This window comes from Ahaetulla prasina, chromosome 14 (genome assembly GCF_028640845.1).
Source record: "Ahaetulla prasina isolate Xishuangbanna chromosome 14, ASM2864084v1, whole genome shotgun sequence".
NCBI classification, from domain to species: domain Eukaryota; kingdom Metazoa; phylum Chordata; class Lepidosauria; order Squamata; family Colubridae; genus Ahaetulla; species Ahaetulla prasina.
In genome coordinates, this window is record NC_080552.1 from 10,684,584 (window position 1) to 10,709,041 (window position 24,458).

Below are 24,458 nucleotides of genomic sequence, written 5' to 3' on the forward strand. Positions count from 1 at the left end.
CCTTCAGGAAAAAACTGTTCTTGTGTCTAGTTGTTCTGGTGTGCAGTGCTCTATAGCGTCGTTTTGAGGGTAGGAGTTGAAACAGTTTATGCCCTGGATGCGAGGGGTCTGTAAATATTTTCACGGCCCTCTTCTTGATTCAGAAGGTTAACAACCGGTTCTCCCGAAGTGGTGCGAACTGGCTGAATCCCACCACTGGTCGGCTCCATAGATTTTCAATTGGGTGAAGCTCTGGGCTATTCCCAGGCCATTCCAGCAGTGGAATAGGATTATCTTGAAACTCCCCCCCCAAAAAAAGTGGTGTTATTAGCCATCAAACCTCAAAAATATACTTTTCCCAAAAGTTTTCCACAATTTTGGCCACTACTGTAGATATGACCTGTATTATTTTGGAAATAAATGATATATATGTCCATGCAAAGCCATTTAAGTTTTGGAAACACACTAAGCCAAAAAAACCCCATGATCCTTAAATTCACATTCTTTGTGAAGACAATGCTGGACTAGGATCCTGATGGGTGAACACTTTAAGTGTGTGTGTGTGTGTGTGCCCAGATAACTTTTTTCATTTGTGAGTCGTATTTTTACCAGGGCTTCTGATTTCTTAATGGTCACAGAACATTCATGAAAGATGAAAAAAAGATCCTGGAGTCACAAATTGCATTAAAGTCTCTTTTCTTAAGCCACAGACCAACAGATAACATTGAGTGCAAACATGTAAATCTTTAAGGAACTGATTGTATTAAGTCTCATCCCCTTTGGGGGAAGCAGTTGATTTAGTTAAAAAAAAATATCAGAGGGACCGAGTAGTTAACATCTTAGCCTTTGCTTCTCCTTGATTACTTTCCACCCATTGCTTCTTGTCCTGCCCTCTGGTGCTTTGGAGAATAACTTGACTCCCTCTTCTTTGTGCCTTAAAATAGACCACAGAGGATTTACCTGGTCCTAATGATGGGACTCCCAAATTGACTTTGTCATCATTGTCTACCATTCAGTCATGTCCAACCCTTGGCCACTCTATGTTTCAGCATTCTCCATGCCCCGCTGTCTCGCACTGCCTCCTTCAGAGCTTCCCATGGTCATCCCAGTGTCATCTTTTATAGCAGTGGTCACCAACCAGTGGTCTGTGGACCACTGGTGGTCCGCGAGAAAATTTTGGTGGTCCGCAGAAAAATTATTTGCATTTTTTATACTGCACTAAATACTATTTATCTTTTTAAAAAAATCATATTAGTGGTTCTCGGGATTTAAAATTATGAATTTTTTTTAATTTGAATTTATATCCCGCCCTTCTCTGAAAACTCAGGGCGGCTTACATTGTGTTAAGCAATAGTCTTCATCCATTTGTATATTATATACAAAGTCAACTTTTATTGCCCCCAACAATCTGGGTCCTCATTTTACCTACCTTATAAAGGATGGAAGGCTGAGTCAACCTTGGGCCTGGTGGGACTAGAACCTGCAGTAATTGCAAGCAGCTGTGTTAATAACAGACTGCATTAGAATAGAATAGAATAGAATAGAATAGAATAGAATAGAATAGAATAGAATTTATTTATTTATATTTATTTATTTTTCATATTTGTATACCTCCCTATCTCCCTAGGGACTCAGGGCGGTTCACAGGCAATTAAAAATACATATAAAAAGTTAAAATAACAGTTAAAACAGTTAAAAGAATAGAATAGAATAGAATAGAATTTTATTGGCCAAGTGTGATTGGACACACAAGGAATTTGTCTTGGTGCATACGCTCTCAGTGTACATAAAAGAAAAGATACCTTCATCAAGGTACAACATTTACAACACAATTGATGGTCAATATATCAATATAAATCATAAGGATTGCCAGCAACAAGTTGCAGTCATACAGTCATAAGTGGAAGGAGATTGGTGATGGGAACTATGAGACGATTAATAGTAGTGCAGATTCAGTAAATAGTTTGACAGTGTTGAGGGAATTATTTGTTTAGCAGAGTGATGGCCTTCGGGAAAAAACTGTTCTTGTGTCTAGTTGTTCTGGTGTGCAGTGCTCTATAGCGTCGTTTTGAGGGTAGGAGTTGAAACAGTTTATGCCCTGGATGCGAGGGGTCTGTAAATATTTTCACGGCCCTCTTCTTGATTCAGAAGGTTAACAACCGGTTCTCCCGAAGTGGTGCTAACTGGCTGAATCCCACCACTGGTCGGCTCCATAGATTTTCAATTGGGTGAAGCTCTGGGCTATTCCCAGGCCATTCCAGCAGTGGAATAGGATTATCTTGAAACTCCCCCCCCCCAAAAAAAAGTGGTGTTATTAGCCATCAAACCTCAAAAATACACTTTTCCCAAAAGATTTCCACAGTTTTGGCCACTACTGTAGATATGACCTGTATTATTTTGGAAATAAATGATATATATGTCCATGCAAAGCCATTTAAGTTTTGGAAAGACACTAAGCCAAAAAAACCCCATGATCCTTAAATTCACATTCTTTGTGAAGACAATGCTGGACTAGGATCCTGATGGGTGAACACTCTTAAGTGTATGTGTGTGTGTGTGTGTGTGTGCCCAGATAACTTTTTTCATTTGTGAGTCGTATTTTTACCAGGGCTTCTGATTTCTTAATGGACACAGAACATTCATGAAAGATGAAAAAAAGATCCTGGAGCCACAAATTGCATTAAAGTCTCTTTTCTTAAGCCACAGACCAACAGATAATATTAAGTGCAAACATTTAAATCAGGTCTCTTTAAGGAACTGATTGTATTAAGTCTCTTCCCCTTTGGGGGAAGCAGTTGATTTAGTTAAAAAAAAAATATCAGAGGGACCGAGAAGTTAACATCTTAGCCTTTGCTTCTCCTGTTTGATTAAATGGAAGGGCAGGTCAAGTAATTGAATTCAGAGAAAAGAGTAAGGCTGGAGAAATAGATTCTCACTGTTCAGACATTTGTCCTTAATTCTAGCTTGGATTTCTCTTGAATAAACTTCCGTCCGTTACTTCTTGTCTTGCCCTCGAGTGCTTTGGAGAATAGGTCAACTGGACCAGAGCTGGGTTTCAGCAGGTCCTCATCAGTTCTGGAGAACCGGTAGGAGAAATTTTGAGTAGTTCAGAGAATCGGTAGTAAAAATTCTGACTGGTCCGGCTCCCATCTATTCTCTGCCTCCCAAGTCCCAGCTGATCGGGAAGAAATGGGGATTTTGCAGTATCCTTTCCTTGGATTGGGGAGGGAATGGAGATTTACAGTATCCTTCCCCTGGAGTGGGGCAGGAATGGAGATTTTACAGTATTCTTCCCCTGCCACGCCCACCAAGCCATGCCACGCCTACCAAGCCACACCCACAGAACCGGTCGTAAAAAATTTTTTGAAACCCACCATTGAACTGGACTAAGTTGTCCATGTGTTGAGATTGGCCGGTGCTTACAGACCTGCAAAAGAGGGAAGTCATCTTTGATCGCTCCACTAAAGAACTGTTTTTTTTAAGGCCACAACCTTAAACAATGTCGGCTGGCGGCCCCCAGGGGAAGATCCTTCTCTGTGGGGGCTCCTACTCTCTGGAACGAACTTCCCTCTGGTTTACGCCAAATACCTGACCTTCGGACCTTCCGCCGCGAATTGAAAACACATTTGTTCATTCGCGCGGGGCTGGCTTAAGTTTTTTCTTAAACTGTCTAGATTTTTAAATTTCATATTCTATTTATGTTTTAAATTTGGGGTTTTTAGATTTTAAATATTTTAACTTTTTGGCCAATTGTATAAGTTTCTTAATTCAGTTTTTAATTGTATATGGTTTATGTTTTATCTTGGCTGTACACCGCCCTGAGTCCTTCGGGAGAAGGGCAGTCTAGAAATCCAATAAATAATAATAATAATAACAACAACAACAACAACAACAACAACAACAACAACCATTCTGGTTAACCAAGGAACAAAACACTCTTGGAGGAGGTTGCCCAGGTCCTTGGGGTACAATATCACATTCTTCTTTGTCACCTAACTGACTTGTTTTGAATGCTTTTGGGGCGTTGTGCCATTTGCTGCAAGCAATTCCTTTGCTGCTGCCCTCCTCCTCCTCCTCCTCCTCCTCCTGCTTGTAGAGATAATTGCTCTGTTTGAAATGTAAGCAAGCTTTCATAAATACCTCCAGGTTATCCACTCACTTCTGCGGTAGTAGAGCTATCCCTGATTAAATTAATTCAGAACAGTATTCACTTTTATCTCGCATGTGTCAGCTCTATGGCCTGCCATTAAAAAAAAAAAAATACCTACAAAGACCAAAAGGGGGAAAAAAAAAAAAGAGGTGCCCAAAACTTCTGGAGAACATCAGGTTTCATGGTCCTGATTTGCAGTGTTTCGTGTCCTTATATGGAAAACCCTGCAAAATCTAGAGCAGAGTTCCCAGCCAAAGCAGGGTATAGGAGTCAGATGTTTTGTAAACTAGAAATAAGAATATGAATATATTTGAAATATTAGCATTTTTCTCTGGGCTCCTTCCACCCCAGCTGGAGAAGACAGAAAGGCAGCAACTGCTGAAATTTAGCTCTCCGGTCTCCAATTGTCTGTTTTTAGGAGATGCAATTTTATCTTCCTCATCTCCAGCAGTCAGCGGGATTCGCACCTCCAGCCCACATCAAAGGCTCCCCAAACCACCTTATTATTGGGTTTCACAGGTTGTGGTGGTGATGGGGTTTGTAGAGCCCGTGGTTTTGAAGAAGCATCTGTATGCCCCATATTTGGCAAAAACTTTGGCTGAAATAGGGCAACCTATAGATTAAGGCTCCTTCCCTTGGTGCCCAGGGAACTCTCTGCTTCATTTGCCTGAGGGCAGGACAAAAATGGAGGGAAGCCAATCAAGGAGAGAAGCAACCTAGAACTCAGGAGAAATTTCCTGACTGTAAGAACAATGGAATGACTTGCCTGCAGAAGTTGTGAATGCTCCAACACTGGAAGATTTTTAGAAGAAGTTGGATAACCGTTTGCCTGAAGAGGTGTAGAGTTTCCTGCCTAAGCAGGGGGTTGGACTAGAAGACCTCCAAGGTCCCTTCCAACTCTGTTATTCTATTCCATTCTATTCCATTCTATTCCATTCCATTCCATTCCATTCTATTCTATTCTACTCTACTCTACTCTTCTCTTCATTCTTATTTCTATTCTATTCTACTTCTTATTTCTATTCTACTTCTTATTTTTATTCCATTCCATTCCATTCCATTCCATTTAGAAAGAATTCTTTTAATAATAGTTTTCAAAAAGATAGGGAAGTTGGTCATAAAATTGGATCCAGTCGTGTGATTGGACCTTTATGACTGCCATGTCCTAAAGGTTATTTATGACTGTCGTGATTTATAACCGTCCTTGCGGGGTGGTGGGGGGCTCAATGGGCTCAATTATGGTCGTAACTTGAGGTGTATCTGTACACATTTTCGCAATCAGATGCTGAGATAGCCTCCCACCTTCTCCCTAAAAATATATCTCTTAAAGAAAACCGGCTCGGCAGCCTATCATCAGATGTGTATTTTTTTGTAAGATGAGCTTGGTGTTGTTGTTTTTAAATTATTGTTTGTTTGTTAAATTTCTTGACCACAAGGCAGAGGTGGGCTTAAAATTTTTTAGCAAGGGGTTCTCTGCCTGGTTGCTGGGTGGGAGTGGCCATGGTGGGCGTGTCCTAGTCGGCCTCCTGCACCATGGGGGGTGGGGGATGTTTTTGCTCTCTCTGGGCTCCGGAGGCTTTCCTCAAGTCTCCGGGAGAGTGAAAACAGCCTCCCCAGGCTCCGGAGGCCAGAAACGGGCCTGTTTCTAGCCTTCCCGAACTTCCCGTAGGCCCGTTTTTCGCCCTCCCTGAGCCTCCACGTGCTTCATAAACTTACCTGCATCCAAAACGGGCCGCATGGGGACCCTTGGGAGGGGAGGGGAGGGGGTGGGCGGGGCCAGCCAGGAGCGGGATTTGGGGGGGTTCTCCAAACCACACAGAATCTTAGCTAGAGGTTCTCCCGAACCTCCAGCAGCCCTCCCCTGCCACGAGGTAACTCCGAGAGGTTTCCAATATTAAAAAGATAAAACCTATACACTATAAGAACTAAATAATAATAATAATAATAAAAGATAAACACACAGCCCTAGCTAAAAGTTGGGAAGGGAGGGAGACCCTCGAAAAAATTAGTTATAAACACATAAACATCTGTCTCCACGGAAATCCGTAGTAAAAGTTGGAAGGTTTGTATGAGCTGAAGAGAAACCAGAGAATGTAATGCTGAAACAGTAAAGGCCATTCAAATATATAAGAACAGAAATAGCCTTTGATTTGATAAAAGCTGGGACCCAGCTGGAGAACTGACATATTCAACAGCCCCACAGTTTCAAAGGAATCTGTACAACAAAGGCAACACATTTGAGCGCTGTTGGTCTAACGGATGGTTTTTGTGTCCTTTCTTGCTTTCTTCTGTAGCCTTAAAGAGATCCTTTGAGATGGAAGAGGTGGAAGAAGCTCCTTCATGCTCAACCAGACCTTCTGCAAATCCCTGCCCCTCTGAAAATGGAGAGGGGAAAAGAACCAGAGGACCCATGCAGAGCACCTACCCGTCTCCCATCGGCCTTAGCAACATCTCCAGTCCTTCACTCAGTCCGATCCCCAAAACCAGGGTCACGAACAGCCTGTCCTTCAACCGAGGTACCATTCATTTGCCTCGAGCTAATGGGACCAACCTGATCAGGGTGTCCTCCTTCCAAACTCGGCTGAATCCCAATGGATTCTCTTCACCTTTAGGGCCAGGAAGCAACGAGAGCCTTCACAGTTCTTCTTCCAGTTTGGAGTGCCCAACACCCACAAGATGCCCTCCGAATCCCGCTCGGCCATCCGAGTCCTCTGGAATGGAGATCGCTCAGCTATCTAGCCCTTTGATGAAGAAGTTCTCATCCCACGGGAACGTCTTCCGTGCCGAGGGGGACCGTCCCATCCGGCAGGTCTCCAAGGCTACCGTGAATCACAGCTCCTTGCCGTCCCTTGACTTGCATATCGCAGAAGACCAGGGGCCCAGTCCCATCCTTTGCTCCACCTCGAACATGGACCCCACCAACAGGTGGAGCTCCCAAGACCAAAATTTCATCTCGCCTCTTCTCAACAACAGAACGTTACTGCAAAAGGATTCCCCTTTCTCTGCTATGGGGGTAGGCCAGTTAGCGAACGTGACTTCTATGGCTTCTTTGGCCACCAAGCAAACCGCAAAGCTTCCAACATTTCCCACCAGCCTGGACAAGTTCATTGGAAACTCCCCAGTTGGTTGCGTTCTCCCTTCGGTGGGTGATCCTGGGCTCAAATCTTTGCCTAAGGCTCAGCTTCAGATCAACTTTGGCCACAGCCTGTCTCCAGAACTGACCAACAAAGATCAAGTGATCATAACCCATGACACTTCCCTAACAACGTGTTATGGAAACCCACCAGAGATATCAGAAACAGAGAGAACAGGTCCTCATCCTCAGTCTGACTCTTTCCAGCTTGTCTCTCCATCTCCAGCTGATCACTCTACTTCCCAGTCCTCTTTTCTTGGGTCGCCAATGACAGTGCCAACTCCCCAAGGGAGCCCAGCTTCGCCCAACCCAAGAGAAAATTGCCCTGCTCTCATTGGTTCCATCTCCTGTCAAGATGCTACCAAGGCTTCGAATCCAGAACTGCCTTTTGGCCCAGGAGAAGAGTCTGGAGACCAGCCTCTGGAGATCTTTGAGAAGAAGGAAGAGTCTGCAGAGGAGAACTCACTAAAAGAAGGTGAGTCAAGTTGTGCCCTAGATGCCCTCAAGCCACCTTTTACAAACCTAGAATGGGAGGCTATACAATTTATTAAGCTAATCTCAGAGTGTTGTTGTATCATCTTTTCCAGCCATGTATGTAATTTTGCCCAATGTTTTTTGCTTCTTCACATGTCCACCACATACAATAATAAGACCCATCTGGTGGCATTTCCAACATTTAGCTGACTTATTTTTAAACATCTTTGCCAATCTTGCTGGTGCAAAGTCCCATCTATAAAACATAACATAACATAACATAACATCAGAGTTGGACCTTGGAGGCCTTCTAGTCCAACCCCCTGCCCAGGCAGGAAACCCTACACCATATCAGTCAGATGGTTATCCAACATTTTCTTAAAAATTTCCAGTGTTGGAGCATTCATAACTTCTGAAGGCAAGTCGTTCCACTTATTAATTGTTCTAACTGTCAGGAAATTTCTCCTTAGTTCTAAGTTGCTTCTTTCTTTGATTAGCTTCCACCCATTGCTTCTTGTTCTACCCTCAGGTGCTTTGGAGAATAGTTTGACTCCCTCTTCTTTGGGGCAGACCCTGAGATATTGGAACACAGCTATCATGTCTCCTCTAGTCCTTCTTTTTGTTAAACTAGACATCTTATACAAATTTTCTTTATATGCAGTCGACATCGTTAATTTGTAATTCCTGGCCCACAGTTTCTGCCATTTGTCTAATTCTATTGTATGACCAAAGTTTTTTGCCCATGCTATCATTGTCTCCTTCACTTCTTCATTTTCCGGTTTTATGCCCAATAAGTAGCTGTACAATTTCTTTATCAATCTTTCTTCTGTTTCAGTTAATATCTTATCTAATACTGTTAATTCTTTTTAAAAGCCATATAATTTAGCATCTTTCTCATATCTAGAATGTATTTGCACCTGTGAATACCATGCCATATCGATCCCTTGATCATTCAGTTCTTGTTGAGTTTTGAGTTCTCCCTTTTCATTCCAAATATCTTTATATCTAACAATATTTCTCATGTTAATAACATTTGGGTGAATCAGTGCTTCCATTGTTGAAAGCCAAACTGGTATTCTCAGATAATGTTGCTCTTTAATTTTCTCCCATACTAACATTAATGCATTTCTTATATAACAACGATGGCTAACCTTTTCCGGAACAAGTGCCCAAAGCGCCTGTGCCCGTACACGAATGCACTGGTGCGCAAATGCATGTGTGCCCAAACCAGGGGTGAAATGCTCCCGGTTTGGACCGGATCACCCAATCCGGTAGCGATGGCGGTGGGTGGTTCGGAGAGCTGGTAGCAAAAATCCCTGCCCACCCCCCTGCCCAGCTGAGCCATGGGATCATTAGAGAAGGTTTTTTTTACTTTTAAAAGCATTTTTTCTTCGGCGAAAAATACTTTTAAAGGTTTTTTTAAAAAAGCTTCTGATGATCGCGCGGCTCAGCTGGGATCGTCAGAGCCTTTTAAAAGCAATTTTTCTACAACCTCTTTGTCCGAAGAGGTTGTAAAAAATGCTTTTAAAAGGGTCTGGCGATCCCAGTTGAGTTGCCTGATTGTCAGAGGCTTTTTTTTCTTTTAAAAGCGTGAAAAAATGCTTTTAAAAGAAAAGAAAAGCCTCTGACAATCAGGCAACAGCTGGGATTGTCAGAGCCTTTTAAAAGCATTTTTTTACAACCTCTTCGGCCAAAGAGGTTGTAGAAAAAATGCTTTTAAAAGTAAAAAAAAAAAAAAGTTGGCCATGCCCACCCAGTCACATTACCCCACCCATCCATCAAGCCACAGAACTGGTAGCAACAAATTTTAAATTTCATCACTGGCCCAAAACCCCAAAATGCAATGGGCATGCACTCCTGCACCTGCGTCTCGCCCCACGCATGCCCCCTGTGCTTGCATGCACAGCCCCAATGCATGCCCTGCCCCCCATGCATGCAAGTGTGGGCCCCCCGTACATGCCCTGCTCCCCACGCATGCGCAGCAGACTCAGAGACCAGCTGTTGGGCAGGAGTGTGCATACATGCACGGCAGAGCTGAACTGGGGCGACGGCTTGCCTGCCCACAGAGAGGGCTTTGCATGCCACCTCTGGCATGTGTGCCATAGGTTTGCCATCACGGTTATATAATGTCTTTGAAAGTAACCATGTATCTTATTCTTCCCAAACCACAAGAAAGCATGCCAACCCAATTGCAAGCCATGTCCTTCCAACATCAATAATCATTAAGCTAATCTGGATCAAACTCCAGGATGGCTATGTGCCACGTGTGAATCCAATCCTTGCGTGACATACAACTCACAAAACATAATGAAGGCGAATGTACGTGTCCCAGGATAATATTGTAGGATCCTATCTGGGTCGGTCACCGAGAGCATCGTTTTGTCTTCTCAGTCTTCGGACCTGTGCTGGAGCCCATCTTCAGGGAACGTCTCCCTAGCAGTGTGTGTACCGGTCTCTGTGTGGTATTTGTATGGTGCCTGGTATACGTGGCTTTTTAGATGTTGATTGTGTTGATGGTTGGCTATTAAGTCATCGGCTGCCGTTTGGGCAGCACAAAGAGCAAAACCTCTGGTCCTGGTGATCGACCCAGATTGGATCTCCCAAAACATAGCTTAACAGAATGGCGGCATTCATCTAACCTGCTCATCTAACCAAAGAAATGTACATCAGATGGATTCCCACAACCACACTTTGCCCTAAATTAGCATGTTTTACGAATCTAATCAGGGTACAGAAGATCAGGCATCCTCTAAGTTGCTTCTCCTCTTGTGTTTCCTTGTGTATCTAATCACAGTTGGCCAAATAAAGTATGTTATTTTCTCTCTTCTCTTCTCTTCTCTTCTCTTCTCTTCTCTTCTCTTCTCTTCTCTTCTTCTCTCCTCTCCTCTCCTCTTCTCTACCCACCCTACCCTACTCTACCCTACTCTACTACATTCCATTCTATTCCATTTCATATTTTCTATTCTATTCCATTCCATTCCATTCCATTCCATTCCATTCCTTCCTTCATTCCAATATTCTATTCTATTCTATTCTATTCTATTCTATTCTATTCTATTCTATTCTATTCTATTCTATTCTATTCTATTCTATTCTTATTCTACTCTACTCTACTCTCTACTCTACTCTACTCTACTCTACTCTACTCTACTCTACTCTACTCTACTCTACTCTACTCCATTCCATTCCATTCCATTCCTTTCTTCATTCCAATATTCTCTTCTCTTCTCTTCTCTTCTCTTCTCTTCTCTTCTCTTCTCTTCTCTTCTATTCTATTCTATTCTATTCTATTCTATTCTATTCCATTCCTTTCTTCATTCCAATATTCTATTCTATTCTATTCTATTCTATTCTATTCTATTCTATTCTATTCTATTCTATTCTATTCTATTCTATTCTATTCCTTTCTTCATTCCAATATTCTATTCTATTCTATTCTATTCTATTCTATTCTATTCTATTCTATTCTATTCTATTCTATTCTATTCTATTCTCCCTCTGTAGAGGACATATGATCTATGAACCATATCTCAGCCAGGTCGCCATCTTAATACACACTTTGAAACGCCGTTCTTTTTTGGAGGGTTTGGTCACAGCCCCTTCGATGCGACAGTTCTTCTTGCTAGTGTCTGGAAACCAGAGGAAGTTTACTCCCCAGAGCTTCCTCATTTTTGTAGCACCAGGAAGACAAAGCTCTTCTCTGTTTCGGTTTTCTCTGCCATCCACTTGGTCAAGCCGCTTGTCCCCTCTGGCTCCGGAATGCGCTGGGCCCCTTTCCGATGAAGCGCTCAAAAGCATCCGAGAAACACCCAAAGAGTTTTTATGAGAATCATCAGAAAGCAGGGTCTAATGATGATGTTTGTCCCCCCCTCCATTTCCCCCTGCACTTCCCTCAGCAAGCTAGAATACCCTGATACACTGCCTTTAAACATGGAGGCTCTGTTGCACAATCGTGCAACTTTTTCAAGGCCAGGACTGTTGCATCTCCCAGAGGTGGGTTTCAGCAGGTTCTGACCAGTTCTGGAGAACCGGTAGCAGAAATTTTGAGTAGTTCGGAGAACTGGTAATAAAAATTCTGACTGGCCCCGAGACGACTTCCGGTGTCCAGCGGCAACGGTCGTCTGGAAGGCTTCTCCTGCCTCCAGCGCCCGAATCCGGCCGCCGCCGAGGCCCTCAGGGGCCAGGTGTTCCGAAAAGGACACCTGCCGCACGGACGGCTCGCCAGGGGTCTCCCAGCCGACATACAGGACTGTGGGGACCGATGCTGGCGCGTCCTAGGCTCGGCGGGGTTTGGAGGCCACAGGCCACGGCCATTACTTTGGTCGTCGCCTGGGCCGCTGTGCCCGTGACACCGGGCATTGGATTTATAACTGCAGCAGCCTGGTGGTGAACAGGAACGGAGAAGAATTGAGGAATGGAGAAGGAAGGGATATCGGTAACGCGAGTGGAGTGCTCCGAGTGCGGGGGTTTTCTCCCCTGCGGTTGGAAGGAGCACGAGTCATTCTGGAGAGAGGAGAACTTAAAATAAGAAGATTACGGTTTTGTGGAGCTCTGGAGAGAAGAGGTGATGGAGAAATTTAGGAGGGAGGTTTGAGGCCCCCTCCTCTGGGGAACAGTGGTGAGTCCAGCTTCCGCCTTCACTATGAGAATTTTGATGACATCACTTCCCTTCGGCTTCCTGGTTGACTAACTGTACTCTGGACTCGTTGCTCCTGTGAGTGCCCCCTGGTGGATCCGGAGGAAATTACAAGGATACTGTGCCTGCCTGAGGATTTTGTATTTTTTTTTTCAATGGCAAGAGGTCAGAGACCAACTGCTGGAGAGATGGAGAGAATTTTGGAAAAGTTATCTAATATGGACAAGAAATTGGATGATTTGCAAAGAGGCCAAACGGAAATAAGAGTAGAAATTGTGACTATCCAAAAGGATTTAAAGGATACTCAACAAGTCTCAGCAGAAAACAAGCAGAAAGTGGAAGGTTTGGAGGGTGAGATGCGGGCAGTGCAGAAAAGAGAGGAGACGACAGGCAATGCTGTGCTTGGACTACAGATGGATAAAATGTCTTATTTCCTTAGGTTTCAAAATTTGGAAGAAGTGGACCAAGAAGATTTGAGAGATGTTGTGACTAAATTGTTGGGAGAATTTCTTGGGAGAGGTGTTGATTTCATGAATTGGGATGTGGATCGAGTTTATAGAGTTAATTCACAATATGCACGCACGCATGCAGTTCCCAGAGAGGTTCATGTCAAATTTGTGAGAAGAGAGACGAGAGATGAAATTCTTAGAAAACATAGGAGTGGGGCACTGATTTACAGGGGCAGGAGATAGCCATTCTGAGGCAGATTCCCAGACAGGTACGTGAAATGAGAAAGAAATATTACTTTTGTCAAGCAAATTGTACCAGAAGGAGTGGGCTTCAGATGGCTGATGCCAGAGGGATTGATGATTTTCCGGGAGGGCATTACGAAAAAAATTAGTACAATTGCGGAGGCTACGGCCTACGTGGAGGAACACAAAGCCCTCCTGGAATCAGATGACCCAGGAATTGAAGAAGGGGAGGTTATAGACCATGGGGCGGAGGCGGCTGCCGCTGTTGCGGCCCTGGAGTTGGGTCAGGCTGAACCCAGAGTTCTGGGATCCAAAACTAGGAAGTGATAAAGATATTTGGGATTGTGTTGGTTTTCCTTATTCTCTTTTGTACGATATTCTGTTTATTCTTGACCCTTCTTTATTACGTATTTAAGATTTGTAAACTTAGCTACTTCGTGTCACCTGCTTGCCATATGGCTGTTGTATGTGTTAAAAAATTTGAGTAAAATTCTTATTTTGGATAAGAAAAATGAAAATTTACCATACCTGATATGTATTTGTATAAACCTTTTTTGACCAATAAAAACTTTTTGAATAAAAAAAAAAAAATTCTGACTGGCCCCGTCCCCATCTATTCTCTGCCTTCCAAGTCCCAGCTGATTGGGAGGAAATGGGGATTTTGCAGTAATCTTCCCCTGGAGTGGGGGTGGGGAGAATGGAGATTTTACAGTATCTTTCCCCTGGAGTGCAGAGGGAATGGAGATTTTACAGTATCCTTCTCCTGGAGTGGGGTGGAATTGAGATTTTACAGTATCCTTCCTCTGCCACGCCCACCAAACCACACCCACCAAACCACACCCACAGAACTGGTAGCAAACAATTTTGAAACCCACCACTGATCTCTACCATCTTTGAGACTCCGTGCCGATCATTTTCTAAACTCCTCTCCTTCATTGCTGAAAGCCAGTTTGGTGTTGGGGTTAAAAGAGGGGTGGGCAATTAATTTTCCCAAGGGGGCCACGTGAGAAACTGGGATTGTTGTGGGAGGGCTGAACCAATAGGGCTGTGAATGTGTGTAGACAGACATGCACATATGTACATCGAAGAAAAGAATAGCAGTTGCCTTCAAAATAATAGCAATGCAGTTGTATTGTGTATACTTATTTAAATCTGATTTCTGATTTCCCATTGACCTCATGCGGGCCACAGAGACATCCAAAGAGCCAGATATGGCTGAGGGGTTGTAAAATGCCCAGGTGTGGATTAAAACCTCATACTAGAAACTGAGAGACCATGCCCAGACAGTTGTATTGACCTCAAAGGGGGTCAACCTGTTTTCCAAAGCACCCGAAGGCCAGACAAGGATCAATGCATGGAAACTGACCAAGGAGAGATTCAACCTGGAAATAAGGAGAAATTTTCTAACAGTGAGAACAATCAACCCATGGAACAGAAGTTGCCTTCAGAAATTGTGGGAGCTTCATTGCTGGAGGCTTTCAAGAAGAGACTGGGCTGCTATCCGTCAAAAATGGTGTAGGGTCTCCTGCTTGGACGAGGGTGGGTGAGGGTTGGACTAGATGACTTCCAAGGTCCCTTCCAACTCTGTTAATCTGTATTTAAAGCTCTAGCACAGGTGTTCCCAACCTCCGGGCCATGGTCCACTACTGAGCTGTGACCCGTTCAAAAGTAGACCACATAAAATGGGAAGCAAGCATGTGCGCAAAGTTCCATTTGTATGAGCGGCGTGCATGTTTGCATGGCGCTTACGCAAATGGAGTTCATGACACCATCCCCTCTCTCCAGTCAGTCTGCCAAGCTGAAAAGTTGAGGATCGCTGCTCTAGCACTCAGCTCTGAGATTGCATTGATAACTGCTTCCATGCACACCGATCAAAACTAAAGCAGGGCCTAGAGAAGTCGAGTCACTCCACCATAGGACCAGGGGTGGGATTGAAAATTTTTAGCAACTGGTTCTCTGCCCGGTTGCTGGGTGGGCATGGCCATGAGGGCGTGGCCTGCTTGGTCTCCTGCACCACAGTGGTGGGGGGAGGAGTGTTCGCCCTCCCCAGGCTCTGGAGGCTTTCCTTGAGCCTCCAGAGGGCAAAAATGGCCTCCCTTGGGCTCCGGAGGCCCTCCAGAGGCTGGAAATAGGCCCTTTTCTGGATTTCCGGTACTTCCGGTAGGCTCATTTTTTGCCCTCCCAGAGCCTCCGCGTGTGTCCTACACACCTAGCATCCAAAACAGGCCGTGTGGAGACTCCTGGGAGGGGCAGGGCAGGGTGGGAGGGGTCATCCAGTCCTTGCAACTACTGGTTCGCCGAACCAGATTAAAATTAATATCTGGTTCGCCCAAACTGGTCTGAACTGGCTGAATCCCACCCCTGTATAGGACCCTAAGGAGACTTCGGCTCCTTTTCCGAATGTTTCTGTCAGCATTCCAGAAAACCCCTCCTCCAGAAAAGACTCCGAAGCCAACATCTTTCAAAGTTCTTTTACTAGCATGGGTAAACTGGCACAGTTGGATGAAAACCGAAACTGGGGGTTCCGGTTCCTCCCTCAATAATACAAACCCCAAAATCTCCACCCTCATGACCCCTCTGCCGGTCACACGCTCCAATCCTCAACCGTCCCATGTCGAAGCATCACTCCAGCCACTCCTTCTCCAGATGCGAACCCAGCCTGACCTTGACCGGCAGGAAGAATGTTGTTTTGTCTAATCATCCCTTGCACTACCACCCTCCTCTCCTCCTTTCCTATAGAGGAGAAAGTAGCAGCGTGTGTGGAAGCCTTCGGCCTAGTATGGCCTTCCAAGGCTGATAGTTTCATCCTGCTACCCGGCAAAACAAAATTCCACCAGAAGGCTAAAACTACTTTGACTGAGATAATAGAATCTCTCACAAGTCCGTTTGTGCTCTACCTCCTCCTCTTTCTCCTTATACCCCAGTGAATTAGGAAAGCAATGTCATGGGAAGAAGGAATAACCTTGAGGAACAGAAGGAAGAGCCACAGCCAAAACAGCGGTCAGATAAGAGAAATTTGAGTCCGGGCCAGAAGTGTAATTTGAGAAAGCCATCTCAGGCAGGGACCCTCCCTAGTCTTTTTGTGACAATAAAGGAGAGACGGAGAAGCATTCTGCCTAGCAAGGTCCTGTTTCTGTAATCTTCTCTTAAAAATAGGATGCGTGACTTTGGTTTCCTGGTCTGTTCTACCTTCGAGAGCTGACAGGTATCAAGCTATTTCTGAATTTTATGTCCTTTCTCTAGACTTAAAAAAAATGCTTGGGCCCTAGATAACATTTCTTGCATATCTTTATCAAGGTCACCTTCTTCCATGTGTGATCCAGCAAATTCCTCTTTCAGGGAGATGAGCAGTTTCTAAATTGGGGGAGGGGGAGAAGGATGAATGGATGGATAGACGGGTGGATGGATAGAAGGATGGATATGGATGAAGATGGATGGATGGATGGAGAGAAAGCAAGAAAGAGATAGAGGACAGATGAATGGGGATGGATGAATAGGGATGGCTGTATAGATATGGGTGGATGGATGGAGAAAGAGAGGAAGAAAGAGAGAGAGTACTCAAATGGATAGATGGATATGGATGAATATGGATGGATGCATAGATAGATATGGAGGGAGGGAGGGAGAAAAAGCAAGAAAGAGATAGAGGACAGATGAATAGTTATGGATGAATATGGATGGCTGCATAGATATGGATGGATGGATGGATGGATGAATGGAGAAAGAGAGGAAGAAAGTGAGCGAGTACTGAGATGGATAGATGGATATGCATGCATAGATAGATATGGATGGATGGATGGAGAAAGAGAGGAAGAAAGAGAGCAAGTACTGAGATGGATAGATGGATATGGATGCATAGATAGATATGGATGGATGGATGGATGGATGGATGGATGGATGGAGAAAGAGAGTGAGTACTGAGATGGATGGATAGATGGATATGCATGCATAGATAGATATGAATGGATGGATAGAGAAAGAGAGGAAGAAAGAGAGCAAGTACTGAGATGGATAGATGGATATGGATGCAGATAGATGTGGATGGATGGATAGATGGATGGATGGATGGAGAAAGAGAGGAAGAAAGAGAGCAAGTACTGAGATGGATAGATGGATATGGATGCATAGATAGATATGGATGGATGGATGGATGGATGGATGGATGGATGGATGGAGAGAGAGAGGAAGAAAGAGAGTGAGTACAGAGATGGATAGATGGATATGGATGAATATGGATGATGCATAGATAGATATGGATGGATGGATGGATGGATGGATGGATGGATGGATGGATGGATGGAGAAAGAGAGGAAGAAAGAAATAAGAGGACAGATGAATAGATATGGATGAATATGGATGGCTGCATAGATAGATATGAATGGATGGATAAGGAAGGAAAGAGAGAGACAGAGACAGGGACGGAGAGAAAAGAAGAAAGATTGTGAGAAAGCAACCCATCATCTTAGTGTGCTGTGTGAACCCGGCACCAGCTTAAGCCATCGCCTTATAAAGTTTCTAAAGTAGAGAATGTTCCATAGCTGCCTAGAAATGCCCTTTGTACAATGTGCAAACCCAGCTAACACCCCTCTCTCTCTTCCCTTGGGGGTGTGTGGAAAATCCCGTTTTTCCTGGGCAGCTACTTGAAGGCGGAGGGACTTTCAACTCGCTGGTCGCTCCCTGAAAATAAATATAATGTGGAGGGTGGCCTCCCTCCATCCTGAATGGAACTCTTCCCCTTAATTGCTTTGACCAAGCCAGGCAAGTTAGAACAAAACCAGAGGTGCCGTTTGTGAGCCCGTGTGTGTGTGTGTGTGTGTGTGTGTGTGTGTGTGTGTGTGTGTGTGTGTGTGTGTGTATTTCTGCAGAAGGGGATGGTAGGGGAAAACCAGTGATTGGTGGGTTCAGGTTGAATCAATTAGTCTCAAAATCAGACATTATTTTGTGTTTCTCTTTCTCCTCCGTTCTTCCCGATCCTCCTGTTTTATTTTATTAATTTTTGATTTTTTCCCCCTTCTTTCTTTTTTTTTTTGACTTTGGCACCACTTCTGGATTCTTGAGGCTGCCTCTGCGCCTTTCTCTGCCCCGCCCTGCAGCCAGGAGGTGGCCAAGGGCCCAAATCTGTTAATTTTACAATGTTTGAGACTAACCGAAGTGGACGGAGGGAGCGGGCAGCTGTACAACCATTTGGAGGGAGGGGGGGAGTGTTTGAATGGGTGTCTTGCAAGGGGGAGGCTTTTAGACATGGAAGCCAGGAAGGTCTCTTGCAAGAAAAGCAGCTATTAAAACTTCCATCTTTTGTGCACGGCCACCATTTCTTCTTCTTCTTCTTCTTCTTCTCCTCCTTCTCCTTCTCCTTCTCCTTCTCCTCCTCCTCCTCCTCCTCCTCCTCCTCCTCCTCCTCCTCTTCTGTCTCTACTTCCTCCTCCTCCCCCTCTTCCTTTTCTTCCTCCTCCTTTTATTCTTCTTCGTTTCTTCTTCTTTCTTCTCCTTCCCCTTCTTCTTCCTCCTCCTCTTCTTCTTCTTCTTCTTCTTCTCCTCCTCCTCCTCCTTCTCCTTCCCCTTCTCCTCTTCTTCTGTTTCTTCTTCCTCCTCCTCCTTTTATTCTTCATCTTCTTCTGTTTCTTTTCTGTTTCTTCTTCTTTCTCCTCCTCCTTTTCTTCTTCTGTTTCTTCTTCTTGTTTCTTCTTCTCCTCCTCCATTTATTTTTCTTCTTCTTCTTCTTCTTCTTCTTCTTCTTCTTCTTCTTCTTCTTCTTCTTCTTCTTCTTCTTCTTCTTCTTCTTCTCCTCCTCCTTCTCCTCCTCCTCCTCCTCCTCCTCCTCGTTTCCTCTCCTTCTCCTTCTCCTTCTCTTTTCCTCCTCCTCCTCTTTTAATTATGCCCTGGACTACTCAGATTGCCTCTTCACCTCCACCTCCATTATTGGCAGAGATTGGGCATATTCACATGACACGGATAAGATATCCTCAAAAGTTCAAAAAGTTAAGATAGCAACCAAAGTTAGAGCTCTGACACGTGTGTGTGTGTGTGTGTTTGTGTGTGTGTGTGTGTGTTACATATGCACCACACACACAATGCATTGCATTGCGTAACCGCTTTCTTGACATTTTTGACCGCACCCTGTGGATACTCCAGAATCTGGTTAATGAATTAATCCACTTTCTGCTTCTGTATCCTTCATTGGGCTATAAATCATTTAATTAGGCTCACCCAGTGCATTAAGTTGCAAAAGGCTAAAAAAAAAACCTAACCCATTTGGGTATGTACCCTCTTGGGTAAATAGGGAAGGCAGTTCGTCTCTGAGCTGCTGAAGTGCTCTGCGAAGCCTGTCCCATCCCTTACAGGTAGTTCTCAACTTACAACCATTCATTTATTGACCGTTCAAACGTATAATGGCATTGGGTGTGTGTGGAAATGACTTAGAATGGGATCCTCGCCCTTATGACTATTGCAAGATCATGCAATTATGACCATGGGATCAAAATTTGCACACTTGGCAACTGACTCTCTGTACAATGGGTGCAGTCTCCTGATGTCGCTAGACATTAAAATTGCTAGAATTAAAACTACTAGAATTAGAATTATTAGAATTGAGCTGGAAGGGACCTTGGAGGTCTTCTAGTCCAGCCCCCTGCTCAAGCAGGAGAACCTATGCCATTTCAGACAAGTGACTGTTTAATCTCTTCTTAAAAAAAACCTCCAGTGATGGAGCGCCGACGATTTATAGTGGCAAACTGTTCCGCTGGTTAATTGTCCACACTGCTAGGAAGTTTCTCCTTAATTCCAGGTTGCTTCTCTCTTTGATTAGTTTCCATCCATTGTTTCTTGTCCTGCCCTCTGGTGCTTTGGAGAATAATTTGACCCCCTCCTCTTTGTGGCAGCCCCTCAAATACTGGAATACTCCTATCATGTCCCCCCTAATTCTTCTTTTCTCTGGACTAGCCAAGCTCAAATCCTGCAGTCGTTCTTCATCTGGTTTAGTCTCCAGGCCTTTGATCTATTTTGGATTGTGTGAGTTTGGGGATGCTACAATAGTTATTAAAAAAAGTCCATTTTTTTTCAGTGGCATTGTTAACTTCAAACTATCACCAAAGGAATGGTTTTAAGCTGAGAACTGCCTGTTGGCTTTCTCGTTTTACCTTGATTTACATCTATAAAAGCACTGTGGGACAATTCTCCGTTCCAGATGAATGAGGTGCTTGCAAAAAAAAAAAAAGCACATTCACAACATACAAGTTGAAAAGAAGGAATCGCTGGATTATACACTGGGCTAATACTGTGCCTTGTGCTCAGGGGTGGGCTGCAAAAATTTTAGCAAGGGGTTCTCTGCCATGGTGGGCGTGGTGGGCGTGGCCTAGTCAGTGAAAACTAGAAGGACCAGGGGAGGCATGATAGCCGTCTTCCAATACTTGATGGGCTGCCACAGAGAGGAGGGGATCAAGCTGTTCTCCAAAGCACCCAAAGGCCAGATAAGGAACAATGGATGGAAACTGAACAAGGAGAGATTCAACTTGGAAATAAGCAGAAATTTTCTGACAGTGAGAACAATCAACCAGTGGAACAGAAGTTGCCTTTGGAAGTTGTGGGAGCTTCATCCCTGGAGGCTTTCAAGAAGAGACTTGACTGCCCTCTGTCAGAAATAGTGTAGGGTCTCCTGCTTGGGCGGGGGGTTGGACTAGATGACCTACAAGGTCCCTTCCAACTCTGTTAATCTGTTAAGTACTTGGAATAGTGAAGAGAAGGACCAGGGGAGACAGGATAGCAGTCTTCCAGCATTTGAGGGGCTGCCACAGAGAGGAGGGGGTCAAGCTATTCTCCAAAGCACATGAAGGCCGGATAAGGAATAATGGATGGAAACTGAACAAGGAGAAATTCAACCTGGAAATAAGGAGAAATTTTCTGACAGTGAGAACAATCAACCTATGGAACAGAAGTTGCCTTCAGAAGCTGTGGGAGCTTCATCCCTGGAGGCTTTCAAGAAGAGACTGGACTGCCATCTGTCAGAAATGGGGTAGGGTCTCCTGCTTGGGCAGGGGGTTGGACTAGATGACCTACAAGGTCCCTTCCAACTCTGTTAATTTGTATCTGTCTAACTGGGCGAGACCCGTGGGCTTCGAGGGTTCTACGACCCCTCTTTCAGTTCCATGCAAGACGTGCTGGTTGGATTAGGAACTTGTTCTGCCAATTCATTTTCCACATAGACTGTGGTTGTTGTTTTTTTTAATCTGCTATTCATTAATCACATCCTAGGAGAACAAGAGACTGTAAAGACCTCTCTGTGATCCTGGAGAATGATAAAGGAAGGGCCGATGACTCATCAGTTCAAATGTGTGTTTATGCTCTTGACAGGCAGAGTGTGGTTGTTGGGGTTTTTGCTTTTTTTTTTTTTTTACCCTGGGCTTAAAAAAAAGTTTTAGAGATTTGTTTTTTCAACATCACAATGATTTATGGGTTGCTTGGAGAGCAGGGAGGGATGCAGAAAGCCGGAAGCGTATTCTTCACCTGTGGAAGGACGGGAGGGGAGGAAGGAAGTTGGCCTTCCTATGCTTTACACATGCCCTGTGGCTAGTGGCTTTCAGAAGAATAGAATAAAATAATAGAATAATGGGATGGGATGGGATGGAATAATAGAATAGAGTAGAATGGAATGGAATGGAATAGAATAATGAAATAATGGAATGGAATAGAATAATGGAATGGATTGGAATGGAATGGAATGGAATAGAATGGAATAATGGAATAGAATAGAATAATAGAATAGAATAGAATGGAATAATGGAATAATGGAATAATGGAATAATGGAATAATGGAATAATGGGATGGGATGGGATGGGATGGGATGGAATAATAGAGTAGAGTAGAGTAGTAGAGTAGAAGAGGAGAGGAGAGGAGAGGAGAGGAGAGGAGAGAAGAGAAGAGAAGAGAAGAGAAGAGAAGAGAAGAGAAGAGAAGAGAAGAGAAGAGAAGAGAAGAGAAGAGAATAATAGAATAATGAGATGGAATAGAATAGAACAATAGAATAATGGGATGGGATGGGATGAAATAAGAATAGAGTAGAGTAGAATGGAATAGAATAATGGAATAATGAAATGGAATAGAATAATGGAATGGAATGGAATGGAATAGAATGGAATGGAATGGAATAGAATAGAATAGAATAGAATAGAATAGAATAGAATAGAATAGAATAGAATAGAACGGAACAGAACAGAACGGAACAGAACGGAATAGAATGGAATAATGGAATAATGGAATAATGGAACAATAGAATAATGGAATAGAATAGAATAATAGAATAGAATGAAATGAAATGGAATGGAATAATGGAATAATGGATTAATGGAATAATGGAATAATAGAATAGGAATGGGATGGGATGGAATAATAGAGTAGAGTAGAGTAGAGTAGAGTAGAATAGAATAGAATAGAATAGAATAATGGGATGGGATGGGATGGAATGGAATGGAATGGGATGGGATGGGATGGGATGGGATGGGATGGGATGGGATGGGATGGGATGGGATAATAGAGTGGAGTGGAGTAGAGTAGAGAGTAAAGTAGAATAGAGAGTGGAGTGGATTGGAATTGAATAGAATGGAATAGAATAGAATAGAATAGGAATAGAATAGAATAGAATAGAATAGAATAGAATAGAATAGAATAGAATAGAATAGAATAGAATAGAATAGAATAGAATAGAATAGAACCATAAATTATGGTTTTCTCCAGATACTTGGGTTTTCTCATAATATGTCTGAAGTAGGTAGTCAGAGGCTGGTCATTTATGTCTCAAATGAGAACTCTAGATTTTAACAGATGTTTTAACAGATTAACAGAGTTGGAAGGGACCTTGGAGGTCTTCTAGTCCAACCCCATTCTCAGGCAGGAAATCCTATACCATTTCAGACCAAGGGCTGTCTTAATCTCTTCTTAAAATCTTCTGGTGATGGGCCACCCACAACTTCTAAAGGCAAACTGATCCACTGGTTGATTGTTCTAACTGTCAGGAAATTTCTCCCTAGTTCCCTGGAGTGGGGAGGGAATGGAGATTTTACAGTATCTTTCTCCTGGAGTGGGGGGTGGGATGGAGATTTTGCAGTATCCTTCCCTTGCAGTGGGGAGGGAATGGAGATTTTGCAGTACCCGTGGGGTGGGAAGGGAGATTTTGCAGTATCCTTCCCCCAGGAGTAGGGTGGGAATGGAGATTTTGTAATATCCTTCCCCTGGAGTGGGAAAGAGAATGCAGATTTTACAGTATCCTTCCCCTGCCATGCCCACCAAGCCACGCCGCGGCCACTAAGCCACGTCCACAGAACTGGTAGTAGGAAATTGTTGAATCCCACCACTGCCATGTACACGCACTGCCATGTACACGCAGTGTACACACGCATGCATTAAGAGAGACACGCTCAGTCATGCTCCTGGCTGTACAGAAAGCATCAGGAGAAACCAGAAACCATAAATCCATCCTCTTGTGCTTGATTGGTATCTTGAGGACTCAGGACCGGGTTGGTCTCCCTTTAAGAGGCCTTCAAGGATCTCAGCAACTGTAGAGGCTTCAAAGTTCTCAACAGCTGTTGAATCATCTTACCAGCCCTTTTCCTCCAGCCTTTAATAACTGGCTGGGAAAGGCCATCTCCTGGAGCTTCTGTGGTTGGAGTCCTCTTTGGGCCTGCTAAAATAAGGAAGGTAGGAAATGTTGAAGGCTTGGGAAGAGGAGAGGCAAAATCTGCTAACGTGTCAGGGTAACTATGACTAGGCATTTTATCCTAGCCAGACACTTATTGTCAAGTCTTGGAAGCTCTTTCTTAAGTTGCTCTTTCTGACCATCACAGGTTCTTGACTTGCTCTCTGTGACCAGAAAGCAAGGAGAAACGACAAAGAAGGACCTTTCTTCAGTTGCCTGAGGCTTCTTTATTGGACTAAGCCAGTGGTTCTCAACCTTTATAGTGCTGCGACCCCTTTAATACAATTCCCCACGATGTATTTTCGTTTTGAATTTATCGCGCCTGAAGCCATATTGGCTAGAGATCTGAACTGCTTGCGATTGCCTTGAGGACGGAGGCATTAAAGCGGAGACTCCTCCCCTATTAGGTTTATCGGGCCTGAAGCCAGATTAGGCTAGCGATTGGGAGCGATTGCAGCTGGCTTGAGAGGGAGACATCAGAGCAAAGATTTCTCTCTTTTTTAATTCATCGCGCCTGAAGCTGAATTTGGCTAGCGATTTGAAGAGCCTGCAGCTGGCTTGTGGAGTCAACCATTGGAGCGCGATTCTTCGATTCGCAAGTATACTTCCCATATTTCCGATGGTCTTAGGCAACCCCTAAGGCAAATCATCATTCGACCCCCAACGGGGTCCCGACCCACAGGTTGAGAACCGCTGGACTAAGCCAAGA

The 24,458-nt window shown here is 44.0% G+C and overlaps 1 protein-coding gene across 2 annotated transcripts in view; it reads left to right on the forward strand.

The window, feature by feature from the left end:
- SEPTIN12 (septin 12) overlaps nucleotides 1-24,458 on the forward strand; it is a 113,957-nt gene that overhangs the window by 19,114 nt on the left and 70,385 nt on the right. For both annotated transcript variants that reach the window (XM_058157573.1, XM_058157572.1), the window contains exon 3: nucleotides 6,424-7,737. In XM_058157573.1, the coding sequence (XP_058013556.1) occupies nucleotides 6,424-7,737 (1,314 nt within the window). The remainder of the gene's footprint in view (nucleotides 1-6,423; nucleotides 7,738-24,458) is intronic.